The sequence below is a fragment of the Saccopteryx leptura genome, chromosome 6, assembly GCF_036850995.1.
Source record: "Saccopteryx leptura isolate mSacLep1 chromosome 6, mSacLep1_pri_phased_curated, whole genome shotgun sequence".
NCBI classification, from domain to species: Eukaryota; Metazoa; Chordata; class Mammalia; order Chiroptera; family Emballonuridae; genus Saccopteryx; species Saccopteryx leptura.
The window spans coordinates 62290538-62307910 of NC_089508.1; the positions used below are offsets into that span (position 1 = coordinate 62290538).

The window sequence follows — 17373 nt, forward strand, 5'->3', positions numbered from 1 at the left end:
CAGGGAAAAGCAACCTGGTCTCATCTCTCCAGGCAGAGGAGAACAGAAGCTCCATATCCACACATGCTGCAGATGGCTTTTCCAGTCTACCTGAATCATTACCAGCTAGAAGCAGCGGTAATTGGGACTTGGACGTGAGCTGCAAAGTATAGAATTGTGACAACAATTCCAGTGCCATGCGGACTTTTCCTGGACTCCTGCTCCTTGTGACAGCTCCTAACAGACTGAACTGGGGTTGGGTTGCATTTTTCAGGGATTTGGCATGGTGTTGGGGCCAACTTGGACTTGGTGAACATGTTAAGGACACTACTCTTTTATGGATTCTTGCTGTATTGGCCAAGAGTTTGCTTAAAGGCTTTAATCACTGTAAAAAAAAAAAAAAAATAGAAGACTAGATAAAGAAGATGTGACACATATACACCATGGTATACTATTCTGCCATAAGAAATGATGACATCGGATCACTTACAACAAAATGGTGGAATCCTGATAACAATATATGGAGTGAAATATGAAAATCAGAAAAAAACAAGAACTGCAGGATTCCATACATTGGTGGGACATAAAAACGAGACTAAGAGACATGGACAAGAGTGTGGTGGTTATGGGGCGTGGGGGGAGGGAAGGAAGGAGAAGGGGAGGGGTACAAAGAAAACTAGATAGGAGGTGACGGAGGACAATCTCTCTTTGGGTGATGGGTATGCAACAGAATTGAATGACAGGATAACCTGGACATGTTTTCTTTGAATATATGTACCCTGATTTATTGATGTCACCCCATTAAAATAAAAATTTATTTATAATAAAAAAAGAATATTTAATGACATTAAATGCACTTTATAACTTTAACATTCTTTATGAAGAAAGGTAAAAAGCCAAGTTAAGCTGCCTTTGACAATTTCTACTCATTTGTAATATACAACAGCATTCAGTATTCATCCCCAAAACATCTAAAGCACTATTATATATGACAACAGGGTATGAAAAATAATCCGAACTCTTTAATTAGTTAATAGTTAATCTAAGCCATAGGTTCTAAATAAATATAAGAATAACTTAAATTATTTGATGTTAAGACAGAAGTAGAATACTTTTCTAGAAAAGCATAAGTGAACTACAAAAGAATTACAGAATTATTCTTTAAATACCATAGAACTTAATATTGTTCTATTTATAATAATAATGATCATTTATATGCATGCTTCCACATAACTATTTTTTAAAAGATCAGACAATAGCTGACATCTCAGCCCTGCTAGCTCTCCCCAGCTGATCCCATATACAGAAGCACAACTACAAATGCCCAGAGAACAAAGACCCACTGGGCAGAATGGTCCTCTGCTCAGCTCTGCATGCATCAGTGGGCTTCACAGTAGATAAATATACCCTACCACAGATTAACTGACACACCAAAGCAAAAAAGGGTTATTTGAAATTTAGTCATTTCATCTTAACTCTCTTTTTAAGTAAGGGGGGAATTGTTTTACTTTAGCTTTCACATATACAAAAAGTCTGTCCCCAAGGACTTATCTACATTTCTATACCAAATCCTTAAATGAATAATGCACCATAGTTTATTATATAATTTTAAAAGATCCACAGTAAACTTTGCTTTTCATAGAAGACAGAAAATTTTTGACAACACAGAGGCAAGTATGTTTTTATTTATTGTTGGCTCTGTACATGTATTTAGAAACAAGACTATTTTTTTAAATCTTAGGAGAAAATTTGGCAAATTAAGGTAGAATCTTTAAAAAGCCAAGGGGAAGTTCTGAACTAGCCTACTGATATTTCCTCAACTCCATTTCCAAGAACCCTCACCCCAATTACCTCAAGAGACTCCAAGCCAAAACTCTCCCTAACGATTTGTTTGCTTAAAATACCTAAACCCAGGGACCACAAAATAGCCTCACTTCAAAAATTCTCAGTCTTCCAATGGAGACAGCTTACTGTGACTAGTAAAAACTATAAACTGCAAGAGTTTCCTAAGCAGAATTAGCATTTTAGGGAACGGGAGAATTTTTCACATCCAATTGAGATTATGTAGATGACAGTCAACCTAATCCTCAAATCTCATTTCTCACTTAAGTAAAAGTGAGGACAAGCCCAAACAACATATGCATTTCTACTATGCCTCTAGGGGAAAACAGGTGACAAGGATCAGTGCTAGATGATGTTTATCACTGAAGAATTAACTTTGGGACCTTACAAAATTTTTCTCTGACATGCCTGCTATCTTTCCCTCACTGCAAGCGCCAAGTGTTTATATGCTGTCCTCTTGCTAATATTTTTCTGCGAAACAATTCTGAAATACAGGTTATCTTGCTCTCTAGATATTCTCAAGCTGTTGATGTCCTTAAAAACACACATAAGGCTTTTTGGCCTTTAATGTTTTCCAACACCAAATGCGCAAAGGTACAACAGTGCTGTGCACACAAAGTGAAAGATATTGACAAAATGATTTTTCTCACATGCTAATATCACTTATTAGAGTAGTACAGTTTCCTAAAAGAAGTTCAAGAGACATTCTTTTTTTTTTTTTTTTTTTTTTTTTAAATCACAGTCCTCTTTTTTATTTTATTTTTTTTTACAGAGACAGAGAGAGGGATAGACAGGGACAGACAGATAGGAATGGAGAGATAAGAAGCATCAATCATTAGTTTTTCATTGCGCACTGCAACACCTTAATTGTTCATTGATTGCTTTCTCATACGTGCCTTGACAGTGGGCCTTCAGCAGACTGAATAACCCCTTGCTGGAGCCAGCGACCTTGGACTCAACCTGGTGAGCTTTTGCTCAAACCAGATGAGCCTGCATTCAAGCTGGCGACCTCGGGGTCTCGAACCTGGGTCTTCCGCATCCAGTCCGACGCTCTATCCACTGCACCACCGCCCGGTCAGGCTCAAGAGACATTCTTGCATTAAAAATATATAAAATGGCCCTGGCTAGTTGGCTCAGCGGTAGAGCGTCGGCCTGGCATGCGGGGGACCCGGGTTGATTCCCGGCCAGGGCACATAGGAGAAGCGCCCATCTGCTTCTCCACCTCCCCCTTCCTCTCTGTCTCTCTCTTCCCCTCCCGCAGCCAAGGCTCCATTGGAGCAAAGATGGCCCGGGCGCTGGGGATGGCTCCTTGGCCTCTGCCCCAGGCACTAGAGTGGCTCTGGTCGCGGCAGAGCGACGCCCGGAGGGGCAGAGCATCACCCCCTGGTGGGCAGAGCATCGCCCCTGGTGGGCGTGCCGGGTGGATCCTGGTCGGGCACATGCGGGAGTCTGTCTGACTGTCTCTCCCCGTTTCCAGCTTCGGAAAAATACAAAAAAAAAAAAAAAAAAATATATATATATATATATATATATATATATATATATATATATATATATATAATTTTTTTTAGAGATACAGAGAGATTCAGAGAGGGGATAGACAGGAACAGACAGACAAGAATGGAGAGAGATGAGAAGCATCAATCATCAATTTTTCGTTGTGACACCTTAGTTGTTCACTGATTGCTTTCTCATATGTGCCTTGACCTCGGGCCTTCAGCAGACTGAGTAACCCCTTGCTGGAGCCAGCAACCTTGGGTCCAAGCTGGTGAGCTTTGCCCAAACCAGATGAGCCCGCGCTCAAGCTGGCGACCTCGGGGTCTCAAACCTGGATCCTCAGCATCCCGGTTAGATGCTCTATCCACTGTGTCACCGCCCGGTCAGGCAAAAAAATATATAAATTATCAGTGATTTAAAAGGCCACAACCATGACTATTTTAGTCTAGATTACCATTAGAAATTATTTCTAGAAAAAGATTCTCTGAACATCCCTGGCCTATCTCTTCACATCTGTATTGCCTACTCTTCTACAATATTTTAACTTCCTTTAATTAATTAATTTATATATCCAATTATATGTTTGTATACATACTTGTTTAACTTTTTTTGCTCTGGCTGATTGGCTCAGCAGTACAGCGTTGGCCCAGCGTGTGAAAGTCCCAGGTTCAATTCCCGGTCAGGGTACATAGAAGCAGCATCTGTTTGTTTCTCCACTGCTTCTCCTCCTCCTTCTTTCTCTCATTCTCTTCCCCTCCCGCAGCCATGGCTTGAATGATTCGAGCAAGTTGGCCTAAGGCGCTGAGAATGGCTCCATGGCCTTACTTCAAGAGCTGAAAATACCTTGGTTGCTGAACAATGGAGCAGCAGCCCCAGATGGGCAAAGCATGGCACTGTAGGGGGCTTGCTGGGTGGGTCCCCGTCAAGTTGCATGCGGGAATCTGTCTCTTTGCCTCCCTGCCTTCCCACCTCTCACTTAAAAAAAATTTTTTTTAATCAAACTTTTTGTTGTTGAGAAAATTAGATTTACACACAGGTGTAAGAAATAATGAAGAGATCCTGTGTATCCTTTACATGATTTCCCCATTTTGCAATAATACAATCAGAATGTTGATATTGATACAACCCACTGATCTTGCTCAGATTTTCGAGCAGTTGTTTTTGGGCCAGTTCACACATTTGGCATCACAATCATAATAGAGAATAGTTCCAACAGCATAAGCACGCCTTATGTTGTTCTTTTCAGAACCAAATCCACCTGTCTCATTAACCCTAGTAACCAACAATTTGTTCTCGATTCTATATTTGCCATTTCAAGAGTAGTTATACAGATTGGAATCATATAGTAAATAATTTTTTGAGAGTGGCATTTTTCAGTCAACATAATGCACTTATGATCAATCTAAATTGTTGCAATGATTAATAACAGTTCATTCCTTTTCATTGGTGAATAGTACTGCATGGTATGAGTGACCATAATTTGTTTAACCATTTACTCAGTGAAGGACATTCAGATTGTTTCCAGTTTTTGGCTATTATAAGAAAAGTTGCTGTGAACAATGGTGTTCAAGTTTTTGCAAGCACTTAAGTTTTTGGTTCTCTGGGATAAATATTCAAGAGAACAACTGCTGAGCTCTATGCTAATTGCATGTTTGGCTTTATAACAAAATGCCAATATGTTTTCTAGAACTGCTATACCATTTTACATCCCCAAGGTAAAATTTCAATTACTTCCTTGGATTAAATTCCTTACTGGTACAGTTAAGTAGGCACACAATGTATTTTTCTAATGGGTATATAAATTCATTTTCATAAGTGTGTTTGGGGTACTGTGTTTCCTTCCAAGTGTATCATAGTAAGTTTGAAAGTTAAAAGCATATTGTTTAACAAAAACAGTTGGGAATTCAGATGAATAGCAATGTCTTAAAACTGTTCAGTGCAACAAGTTAACCAAAGGAGTCAGGGACAGATTAAGGGATAGATATAAACAGGATACACATAATGACACACAAATTATGAATGTATATACACATACTCCCCCAACATATCTAGGGAAAAAGTAAATTACGAACAGATACCTGCTCTACTATTACTCTGTAAAGCACCTAAACATACTATTTACCATTCTTAAAACAGACAGGATTGAAATCTTACTGCAAAATGAAATTAAACAAAAGCCTATACTTAACATGCTCTTATCTTGTCTAAATACACAGGTGTGCATGCCCCCACTCAGAGTAAAAATGCTCTGCACAATTTAATTTGCTTAAAACCCATTAGCCTATATGGAAGAAAAATTAAAAGTGAATAAAAATTCTTTGGTGTTAGCACATTTTACTTTATGTAAACCTAAGCAAAAATTTATAAAAAATATCATATAACAAATGGAGTACATTTCCTCTTAAATCTTTCAGATATGAGAGCCTTAAATTGAAGATGAATAGCATATTAAATCAATTATTTCTTAACACACACTATTAAGCATTATATATATATATAAAAATTTAAATATATATTCTATGAACTGAAATAAAAATCCAAAATTTATATTTGTCTGATAAAATTTATTCAGATACAAGCCTGGAAAATAGTATAATATTTTTATTATATGGGGAGATTCCCAAGTTGACAGTGCTGACTCTCTGTAAGGCAACAGCAGACTTTTCTGATGATGGGCCACTCTCACCCGCCCTCAGCACAGGTTCTGTCTATATCTTCTCCATAGGAGTTCTCTGAAGAGTCCTCTCTGAAGGGCTGCCCACTGCCACATCTCTACCGAGCTGCTTACTTTTCATCTCTCCTATTGTCATAGTTTAGCTCACTACAGCTTTATATTACTATTTTGAGAAATAGGGTTTATATTTTAAATTTCAGATTGCAGAAAACTAATGGGATAACAGGAATTCAAATGAAGAAAATACAGTGTTTGCCTTAAAAGCCAATTATCAATATCATATTTGAAGACAAAAACAACAGGAAAACAACTCACCTAATAAGAAACTTAACAGTTTGTAAAGAGGCAATAAAGTCCTGAAAATTTTAGAAATAATTCAGCACCACCAAACAACCCTGGTACATTCAACAAAATTTCATATATGTCATTTATTACGTCTTCAATAAATTGATAGGGTTACTACTGTTTAAAATATTTTTGTTAAATTAGCTATAATAAGTTTGGCAAACTATAGGCTATAGAGTAAATCCAGAAAATGATTATACAAGTACCTACAAAACATTACCAATTTTTGCCTTCTGGACTGCAAACTATAAACTATTTACTATCTGGGTTTTTACAGAAAAGTTTGCTGAGCCGTGACCTGCAGGACTAGTGTAGGAAAGTATATAATAAAAACTAATACAATTTACATCTATAAATATACTAATTGATTTAATTTATTGTGAAGTGCCCTTATACTATAATCCTATTTAATTGTGATTCCCTAGAAATTTCATACAGAGGAACCTGGCAACCCTCCAGAGGTACTCTCAATGTGAAAAACAAGTATGTAATATAAGAATGACTGTTACAAACTTTACACCATACCAGCATATGGCAATAGTCAAAAGAAATTTTCCCTTTCAAGAGGAAAGTCCTAAAACATAGGTAGAATGGCAAGGTCTAGTGTTCATAAAAACCTAAAATTTCAAATAACAACAAAACAAACCCAAACTAAAAGTCACAAACAAATATGAGCTATCAAAAGCAAAGGCTAAATTTCATAATAAAAAAGAAATAAATTGAGATGTGAAGATTACAAAAATAGTGGATTGACACTCAAAATATGCAACAGTCTTTTGAAGGGCTTCACTTCAAGTTTGAGGCTTACTAAATAACAGCAACATAGTACAAATCATTTACAACTGAAAGATGAATGCCACCAATATTTTCATACAGTGACATGTCTACAAATTTAAACTCAAACAATCAAGAATTGCTTTCTAAATTTTTTAAATTTCATTTTTATTTGGTGGCTAATTAAAACTTGCATAAACATTGTGACCACTAACCCAGCTAGTACCAATTCTTCACTTTGAAAGAGGTTCCGCAGTTTCCAGGGTATGGTGGGGGTGGGGGGGGTTTGCATCTCCCCCTACTTCCAGTCTTTATGACAACCATTTATTTTTCAACACTTCCAAATTGAGAACCAATCTAGGGAAGAACCATTCTAGCTCAAATATTCTATGGGAATTTTAATATTTAAGCATTTACATTTAACAAAACAGTCAGAAAACCTATAGCAAATGATCAAAGCAACCCTGTAAGCAGTGAATCTGCAATGTTACCACACAGAAGGTGTAATCTGATAATGCTGCTCTAGAACTCCTCCTAACTGTAATAGTGGCCCATGTTCTCAACTGTATGTCATGGTGTGATTCTGAGATTATGTAGGAAAACTGTTCAGTTTACAAAAGTTCCTTTAAAAAACAAAATCATTCTTTTGAACTCTAGTATCCAAGCAGCCATAGCCCTTTGTCATTGAACCCATACAGGCAACTCAGAATATCCTGGTCTCACATTCACTTGCCTACAATTAGATGTAAACATTGGGAAGATTAAAGAAAAAAATCATTTATCAGAGGTATACCACAGACCCACTAGTAAACTGTGAAGAGCAGTCAAGATTGCTGTTGATCACAAAGCATATATACACAGTGATGATAAACAAATAGCTTAGGTAAACAGAAATAAAGGTGGCCCTCCTTATTGGAGTCCCTGAGTTACCGGTATGCAAAATTGCATAGTTAAGACAATGTGGGGATATTATGAAAATATTCACTAATCACTAGACAACTTAAAAAAAAAATACCAGTGAAATATCCCCAACAGATGGTGTGGCTATCTCAGGTCAGAGTCAATGGAGATGTTGGTCAATCTTTTGCTAAATATCCCATAATACAAAGCAAATGCAAAAGAAATCCACAGAGCCTGACCAAGTGGTGGCTCAGTGAACAGAGTGTCAGCCTGGGATGCTGAGGACCCAGGTTAGAAACCCCGAGGTCATCGGCTTGAGCACAGGCTCACCAGCTTGATCACGGGCTCATCAGCTTGAGCGTGGCATCGCAGACATGACCTCATGGTCGCTGGCTGGAGCCCAAAGGTTGCTGGCTTGAGCAAGGGGTCACTGGCTCAGCTGGAGCTCCCCAGTCAAGGCACATATGAGAAAGCAATCCAAGAACAACTAAGGTGGGGCCCTGCCCGTTGGCTCAGCGGTAGAGCATCGGCTTGGCATGTGGGGGACCCGGGTTCGATTCCCGGCCAGGGCACACAGGAGAAGCGCCCATTTGCTTCTCCACCCCCCCCCTCCTTCCTCTCTGTCTCTCTCTTCCCCTCCCGCAGCCAAGGCTCCATTGGAGCGGAGATGGCCCGGGCGCTGGGATGGCTCCTTGGCCTCTGCCCCAGGCACTGGAGTGGCTCTGGTCGCGGCAGAGCAACGCCCCGGAGGGGTAGAGCATCGCCCCTGGTGGGCGTGCAGGGTGGATCCCGGTCGGGTGCATGCAGGAGTCTGTCTGTCTCTCCCTGTTTCCAGAAAAAAAAAAAAAAAAAAAGAACTAAGGTGCCACAACTATGAGTTGATGATTTTCATCTGGCTGCCTTTCTGTCTGTCTGTCCCTGTTTGCCCCCTCCCCCCACAACAACAAAAAAGGAAATCCACAGAAAGTTGAAGATCATGCAAGAAACTCAAAATTTCATGAAATACTTGAAAGTGATGTTAAAGAATCATTCAATAAAACACAAAAGCCACCAACTGATATATACCTTACCATGTTTGTCCGAAAACAACAAAATCAACAAGGTTTAAATATAAAGACAGATTTCTATATTGCCATACAATTGTCTAAAGGAAAAAAATATACAGAAAAATGTAACAATTATTTCATTCTTTGTTCACTTAAGATCTAGTAGATAATATAAATTGTTTTGTTAATGTTACTAATTTTAGTTTTTAGTTTTAATTTTCAAAATAAAGCCCAATTGAACATTTCTTATCCTCTATCTTCTGAAATCTTGGGAAATATTTTAAGTAATTTTAACTAGTTCTTTTCAGCAATTCACTACAAGACAAATTACTCTTAGATAAAAGGGACCTAAGCCTCTATAGCCATACCCTTGAAATTCTAAAACCTACTATAAAGTTAGGCATCAGTACTAGTTCGGTCTCTTTCAGACTGGGTAGGAAAGAAGCCATTAGATCATCTCTGGCCTAAAAGAATGGCTATCAAAAGCCACTTTAACCATGGAAAAAGCTGGCTTTTCTAGGGTATGGGTGTGGGAAGAGATGATGTTGCCAGGGAAAGAGAAGTATAAATAAAATGCTTATTTGCATCAAAGAAAACATCCCTGGCCCTGGCCAGATGGCTCAATGGTAGAGCGTTGGCCTGTTGTGTGGATGTCCTGGGTTCGATTCCTAGTCAGGGCACACAGGAGAAGTGCCAATCTGTTTCTCTACCCTGCCTCCTCTCACTTCTCTCTCTCTCCTCCCCTCCTGCAGCCATGGCTCAATTGGAGCAAGTTGGTCACGGGCTCTGAGGATGGCTCCATGGCCTCCACCTCAGACGCTAAAAAATGGCTCCAGTTGCATCAGAGCAAGGGCCCCAGATGGGCAAGTCCCCTAGTGGGCTTGCCAGGTGGAACCCAGTCAGGATACATGCGGGAGGTCTGTCTGCCTACCCTCCTCTCACAAAATAAAACATTCCTAACCATGAAGAAATAATGTATCCTGTAATATGGTAGCCAGAAAAAAACAACTGAGAACAATTAGGAATAACTGAAATGGAGGATCTAGAAGTAGATAGGAAGAGACAAGAACAGTGCACCCCTCTTTCCCACTTCTCAAATCTCTCAGCCCAACGTGTCATTCCAGTTTTACTTCATTCTCTCAACAAACGCTCTTAATGGGAAAGAAGGGAACCTGATGACATTGTGTGAACCTCTGGATTCACCATGCCTGAAATCAATCTATTCCTAGATATCTGGGATATTTAAGTCAATAAACAGCCTGAGTTTTTTCTTGAACATAGTTTAATTTCTCTCACTTGTGAGAAAAACTCCTAATACCGTGGATTAAATGCTACTCCACAATAAAATGTCTCCTGATCCCTTCTGGCTGTGCCTTATGTTAATCTCTTCTGAACTTCTGGTAAGAATTTTTTTGTATCACTCACATTTTACCCAAAATACTACTACCACTACTACTAGTAATAATAATAATTATTATTAGTAATAATAATAATTATTATTAGTAATAATAATAATTGAGACAGGCAGGCAGACAGGAAAGGAGAGAGATGAGAAGCATCAACTTGTAGTTGCAGCACCTTAGTTGTTCATGGATTGCTTCTCATTCATGCCTTAACCACGACCCCCTGGCTCCAGCCCAGCCAGTGACCCCCTTGCTCAAGCCAGTGACCTTTGTATTCAAACCAGTGACCATGGGGTCATACCTATGATCACGAGAGCAAGCTGGCGACCCTGTGCTCAAGTAGGTGACCTCAAGGTTTTGAACCTGGGTCCTCAGCACCCCTGGTAGGTGCTCTATCCACTGCGCTGCCACCTGGTCAGACTAAATATACTAATTATTAAAATTACCATAATTCCCCATATTTAAGATGCTCCCATGTATAAGACACACCTTAATATTGGGGCCCAAAATTTTTTAAAACCTATATTACATAAAGTTATTGAACTCAAGTTTTATTCATCATAAAATTCATGCAAGTCAACACTGTCAAAACTCCCATTCATTAGCTTGTCCCTAGCTGTGTCTGATGATGAATCACTGTCTTCAACGAGCGCAAAAACAAGCGCAGAAAAGTGGGAAATGCAAGTAAAAGAATCTACAACCACTGTATAAAACACACCTAGTTTTTAGACCTCAAATTTTTGGGGAAAGGGTGCGTCTTATACACGAGGAAATACAGTACTTCCCAACCACATTAAATAGACAAAATTGGAAACAGACCGATTCTTTTTTACCTTTATATTGTGCCATACAATATTTTACAGTCAAGGGTAAAATAAAGGGATGAATGGGTACATTAAGGAGAAGAAGGAAGGAAGGTATTCACCAACTCAGACTGGTATAAGCTGCAGCAAGAGGAAGCAGAAAATATTAAGAACTATAACATATAAAATGAAATAAATAAACAAATGGTTGAACATGAGAGGTAAAAGAGGGGGAAAAGCAATGTAGTAGAAAGGGGATGTGATCTAAGTTAGAATCAAGAGGGTTGAGTACATGTTTCCTAATAAACCCTCACTTCATTTTCCCAGCTTTGGTTTCTTCAATGGTAACCAGGTCTCTTTCACTCACGTTTCTTCCAGTGCCAACATTTTGTTAGTAAGCAGTCACAGATCAGAGAATGTAGGTCAATAAATATACAATTCATATCCTTTCTTGAGACTTGAGGTTATTTAATAAAATGTTAGAGAAAGTATGAAGGCCTCATTCTTCTCAAATAATGTTAAATACTATGCCAAACTGTTTTCCTAAAGCACACTATAATAATTTTCATTAGTGAAAAAAAATGTCATGTACATCAAAGTTAGAGAGCTTTGGAGGACAGGAATTCTATTGTGCTTTGATATTCTAAAAATGGTGATTCTACATTTTTTGTAACTCTAGGAGATTTCTGGATTAGCCATAAATTATAGTGCAGGCAGGATCAAATATACAAGAGTTTTCTTTGAAATTCGATTGTTTCAAATACCAAATACATAGAAAAAAATGTGTACTTAGGTTTAAATATCCAGACAAGCCAATAGAAACCTATTTAATCCACAATGAAATGAAAATAAAATGCAATAGCTGCTACCAGAGGGGCACTTTGGACTCTGAGGAGAAAAATGGGTACTGAGCAAGGAGACTTCAACAGCAATGGAAGGACTGTTGTTGTTTATAAGTCACACACTCAAAAACAAGTTTAACCCTAATGTACTTGAACAACTGGACCCAAACTGTTAAATGAGTTATAAAAATATATACAGTGGCCCTGGCCGGTTGGCTCAGCGGTAGAGCATCAGCCTAGCGTGCGGAGGACCCGGGTTCGATTCCCGGCCAGGGCACACAGGAGAAGCGCCCATTTGCTTCTCCACCCCTCCGCCGCGCTTTCCTCTCTGTCTCTCTCTTCCCCTCCCGCAGCCAAGGCTCCATTGGAGCAAAGATGGCCCGGGCGCTGGGGATGGCTCTGTGGCCTCTGCCTCAGGCGCTACAGTGGCTCTGGTCGCAATATGGAGACGCCCAGGATGGGCAGAGCATCGCCCCCTGATGGGCAGAGCGTCGCCCCTGGTGGGCGTGCCGGGTGGATCCCGGTCGGGCGCATGCGGGAGTCTGTCTGACTGTCTCTCCCTGTTTCCAGCTTAAGAAAAATGGAAAAAAAAAAAAAAAATATATATATATATATATATATACAGCAATATTATGAACATTGTGTTACTTTACATTTCAGAGAACTTTCACATATTATCTTGTTTTTCTCCTAAAAGAACTTACAAGCATTTTCTATTGTGTGTTCTATGGAAAACTAGTTCTTCAGAGGTAATGATGACTTTTACAAAACGGCACTTACATCATCTGAATATGAGATATGATGGGCTAAACAAAGTTATATAAGCTTTATTCTTTATTTCCCCCAGAATCTTTGATAAAGTACAACCTGAATCTCTTAAAAGGGAGCACCTAATATACAATGTTTTCTAAAGTTATGTTATTATTATAGAACCCTTTCCTCATGATCATCTCTCAAGACCAGTGTCTACAAAATTGTAGTTTAGGAAAATGCTGAACTAGTAAAAACCTGGGAGCATTATAAAGAAAGAACAAGAAACTTATATGCCTAATGTGACTCTGATGAAAAGAACACTGAACTGGACGTTAGGAGGCTTGATATTCAGTTTTTCCAGTTATTGGCTCTATAAAATGTCAGGAAAAAATCAATTTTCCTGTGCCCTGATTTTCATTTTCAAATTAGCAATTATAATTTTAGTTGCAAGCTTTTTCAAGGTTGAAAATATTAGATACCTTATCAGTGGTTTTCAACCTTTTTATATTTGGAGACTGGTGAAATAAGAATTAGTTCAGGGACTGCTAAGGTAGAAATCACCCCAACCAAAGAAATCTAAGATCACTGTCTATAATATTCATACAACATCAGGGTGGTCAACTCTTTCGTGGACTTGAACTAAATTTCTGACAGACAGGGTCCGGCAATTGAAAAACACAGACTTAAAGTATAAAATTCTAAAGCTGCAGATCTTTGAAACTATACTCTGCCCTCTATCAGAAAGGTAAAGGTTACTAAAATGTAGATCACCTGACTCTCAGCCCTGCGTTTTTTCTTATACCACAAATACTTTCTTAAAATGTTTTCACTCTTTAAAAGATAAAATATTACCAAAACATCTCTAGAGGCAAAATGGATCTCAAGGGGGCAAAAACACAATTAAAGATCTCAGAAAAAAAGAAATATTGAAGGTAATATCTCAAGTTAAGTTTTCTATTAAGAATACAGGCACACACCACCTAAAATAAGTAAAGCTTTGATAAATTAAAGGGGTAGAAAGATACGAGTAATTCATTTCACAATCAGTTGGAAATTGAAAGTAGGCAATTCTGTGAAATAATTCATTTCTATGTCCAATTAATACACTGGTCCTATCATCACCAAAAATACATCTAATCAACAACAGGTAAAGGAAAGCGAGTATTACTGAAGTTAATGAGAGTATCAAGAGTTGAGAAACAGAACAAAGCTGGAAGAGGCTAGAAAAAGATAAGATTATTTGGTGATACTACTGCAATTCATTGCTACTGTCAAAGCTTTGTAGTTTTACTATAATAGAGTACAGAACTGTTTGATGCTAATGATGTAGTGATGTGAAAGGATGTACTTATTTCAACTTGGAACATAAGAAAAGCCCTTTTTACCATATTGACAAATCAACTGGATAATTCTGGAATTCATTAAAAAGGAACACTAACTGAACTAACATAATAGCTCAAAACACTTCAAAATATCTAAATGAATATAGAAATGCATGTTTCAATGGTAAATCATTCAGTATTGAATCATTATCAACCCTTGTTAAGCGAAATTTCTCATTTTTGCAATGTACAAAATCATTAAAGTGTTTGAGTGCTCGATCATGAAATATAGTGGCACTTTATAATCCACTATTTCTTCAGGCAAATGTGCTTATAGCTGAACATAATACAAAAAATAACAACATTGCCTAGACCTACAATCCCCCGTTAAGAGCTTTTTTAATACGTTGCAGCAATGATGAAATATGTTACTGCTTTCCTATTAGCTTTAACTGTGTCTGAGCATTTACGATTCATAGCACCACTCTGAACTATCACCTGTTCTGATGATTAGCTATCAACCGTTCCAAATGCTTCTAGTACTACCATGTTGTGCTTTAACAATGAGGATTTTTAGCCTGAAACTCTCTTAATTTGTCAATAGCTAGAAAAGTGAACCTATCCACTGTATTCTACCAATAGCTATAAACCCACATTTTGAGTATCTAACAGTTCAAGTACTTCAGCTCACATCAAGTGAGAATGCCCATTGCTGTGTAACTGCTTTACAATTTATGAGACACAGATTTCCAAAAGCAGACTACTGCCATGTGGATTGCTTAGGCTAAATTATTAGACATCTGATTTGATCACTTTTATTGAAAAGAAAGGGAGGGAAGTATACTATATCAGATATTGCTAATGACAAGTGAAATGCTTTTGAACATTTCTGCCTAATATTTTCAAAATTATTTCCCTGTTGTTTAAAGGTAAATTAACATTTTTTAGGATTAGGTTTGAAACTTACAATGAAAATGTGTAGCTCTGTTTTATTAACTGTGATGTATAGTTCAGATAAATACAGATATTTTTCACTTGTGTTACACACAATCTGTTTATAAATCCAAGTGGTTTTTTTTTTAATTTCAAGACTTACTTTAGATGCTGATTTTATACACAGGATATGGATGACTATTAAAAGTATTCTAATAATCATCTATAAACTCAAGAAACCACAAGTACATGCTCACAATTGCTCCAACCAAGAAAATGATATCTCAAAATGAATTAGTCAAAAGCTGCCCAGGGCAAGTGACTGACACATACTTATTAGAATACATTTTATTTCCACGCTTACCCCAAAATTTTAACAGTAACCTTTGCTGAAAGCTGTGCTAATGATACAATTCTACTGTGCTTAAGAGTCATCTCTGTGAGTTAAGAATAAAGGTACGAGCATAAATATTTAAAAAAAAAAATTTTCTGATTTTTCACAATTCAGAGTTACAGCCTCAATTAAGAAAACTTAGTTCAATCTGATATTACAAAAACATTGACTGTAACTTGCTCTGCCACATTTACTATAAATTAAATGATACTTGGGGAAAAGCTATACTACAAAAATAAATTGAAGAATTACATCTATTTTACTTTGATGGTAAGCTCAACAGAAAATTTAAAAAATAAATTGGATAATTACTTTGTTCTAAATTTATTAAAATAAATTCTAATTTTAACCTGGAATGATAATGTACTTAATATATGGGTTTTCATTTGTATTTATCTTGAAACAAATTGTCATTTTAAACACAATTTTATTGCTGATTAGGTATTTTACTCTTATGTCATACTCAATGATTCTGGCTTTATACTGGTAACTGCCTTAGGCAAAATCCACACTAAAACAATAGACTGTGTTTCCTCAACACTTTATACAGGATAAGCGAAATAAAAACTGTGTAAAGCAAAGCCATTTATAAAGAAATTGCAGACCACCAGGATTTTGGATTTGGGTAATCCACTTAGATTAGCATGGCTGTGTCTTAAAAGGACAAATCTAAGATCACAATATAGGTCACGTCTTTAAGACATAAAGTAATAAAATCAATGTTAAATTACAAAAAACTTCCATATTTACTTGACATCACCAACAACCAGTAAAACATTAAATAAAGCTTTTGTAATGTGCTGGGTGCCAACATAAGAAAAAAAGAAAAATAATGCCATAAAAGAGAGATTCTTTTGAATCAGGTTCTGCAAAAAGATAAAAGTATCATTAAAATAAAAAAAGAGTAGCATCCAAACAGATTAAAAAAATAAATAAAAGCCTGGCCCACCATTTCAGACTGAACAGCTATAAACTTTGAGAAAGATGGAGGGATGTTTTGCAGGAAGTAATGGGTAGATATAGAGAATAGCTAACCTAAAGGTTTTGCTAAAATATAATAATCAGGTTTATGTGGTAGGTAATACCCTTCAAAGTACAATTTTACTATTGAGGAACAAAACTTTTTAAATCTCCAATACGAACCCATGTGCTTAAAACAAATGCTGCAACATCTAAATGTACTATTAAGTTTTAATCAAATAGTGCCAAAAGAAAAGATTGTCCAATTAGAGTAAAATCTGCTTAAAATCACTGCTTTGTCATATTTTTATTACTACATACCTAAAACTGTTAGGACAAATAGTAAATTATAGATGTTTCAGAAACACTTCTCTGCCAATAAAGCAGAAAACATATAATGCTTGATGTCACAATGACACTATAAAAATCAACAGTTAAAAGATTGCTGCTTTCTTTTCTAATGTCAATGACAAGAATGCTCTGAGAAGAACCCACATTTCTGAATGCTTGCTCCTCAAACTGAGCTGAACAGAAAAGCCCAGATGCCCCTAGAAACTCAGGAACTTCATTCTAGATACTTATGTGTCCTTTCTGGACAAGGGGATAAAATATTCTTCTGATCAAAGAGGTTTTGTGAAGACTACTTGTAAAACAGTACCACTTACCCATCAGATTTGAGTTCATGAAAGGTGTTGGGGACAAGCCTTCATGGGCTCCTAATCGACTGTCATTCAAGTGATCACTGTAATGAGGGCTGTCTGTAAAACCCTAGGGGAAAGAAAGACCAGAGTATTAAAGAGATTATTTGGCAGTCCTGCTAATTTGACCATAATCATCTAATTAATAGACAGACTTACAAATGATTAGTCCTGACCAAGCTCCTTGTTCATTACTTGAAAAATGAAA

At 37.3% G+C, this 17373-nt stretch overlaps 1 protein-coding gene and 1 non-coding gene across 10 annotated transcripts in view; one reads left to right on the forward strand and one right to left on the reverse strand.

Annotated features, from left to right (window-relative positions):
- The window catches only part of TCF12 (transcription factor 12), a 378278-nt gene that overhangs the window by 195908 nt on the left and 164997 nt on the right, over positions 1–17373 (reverse strand). For all 9 annotated transcript variants that reach the window (XM_066343876.1, XM_066343878.1, XM_066343875.1 and 6 more), the window contains one exon: positions 17133–17235. In XM_066343876.1, the coding sequence (XP_066199973.1) occupies positions 17133–17235 (103 nt within the window). The remainder of the gene's footprint in view (positions 1–17132; positions 17236–17373) is intronic.
- On the forward strand, positions 9662–9737 carry TRNAN-GUU (transfer RNA asparagine (anticodon GUU)). The gene has a single exon. It is a non-coding gene; the product is annotated as a tRNA-Asn (tRNA).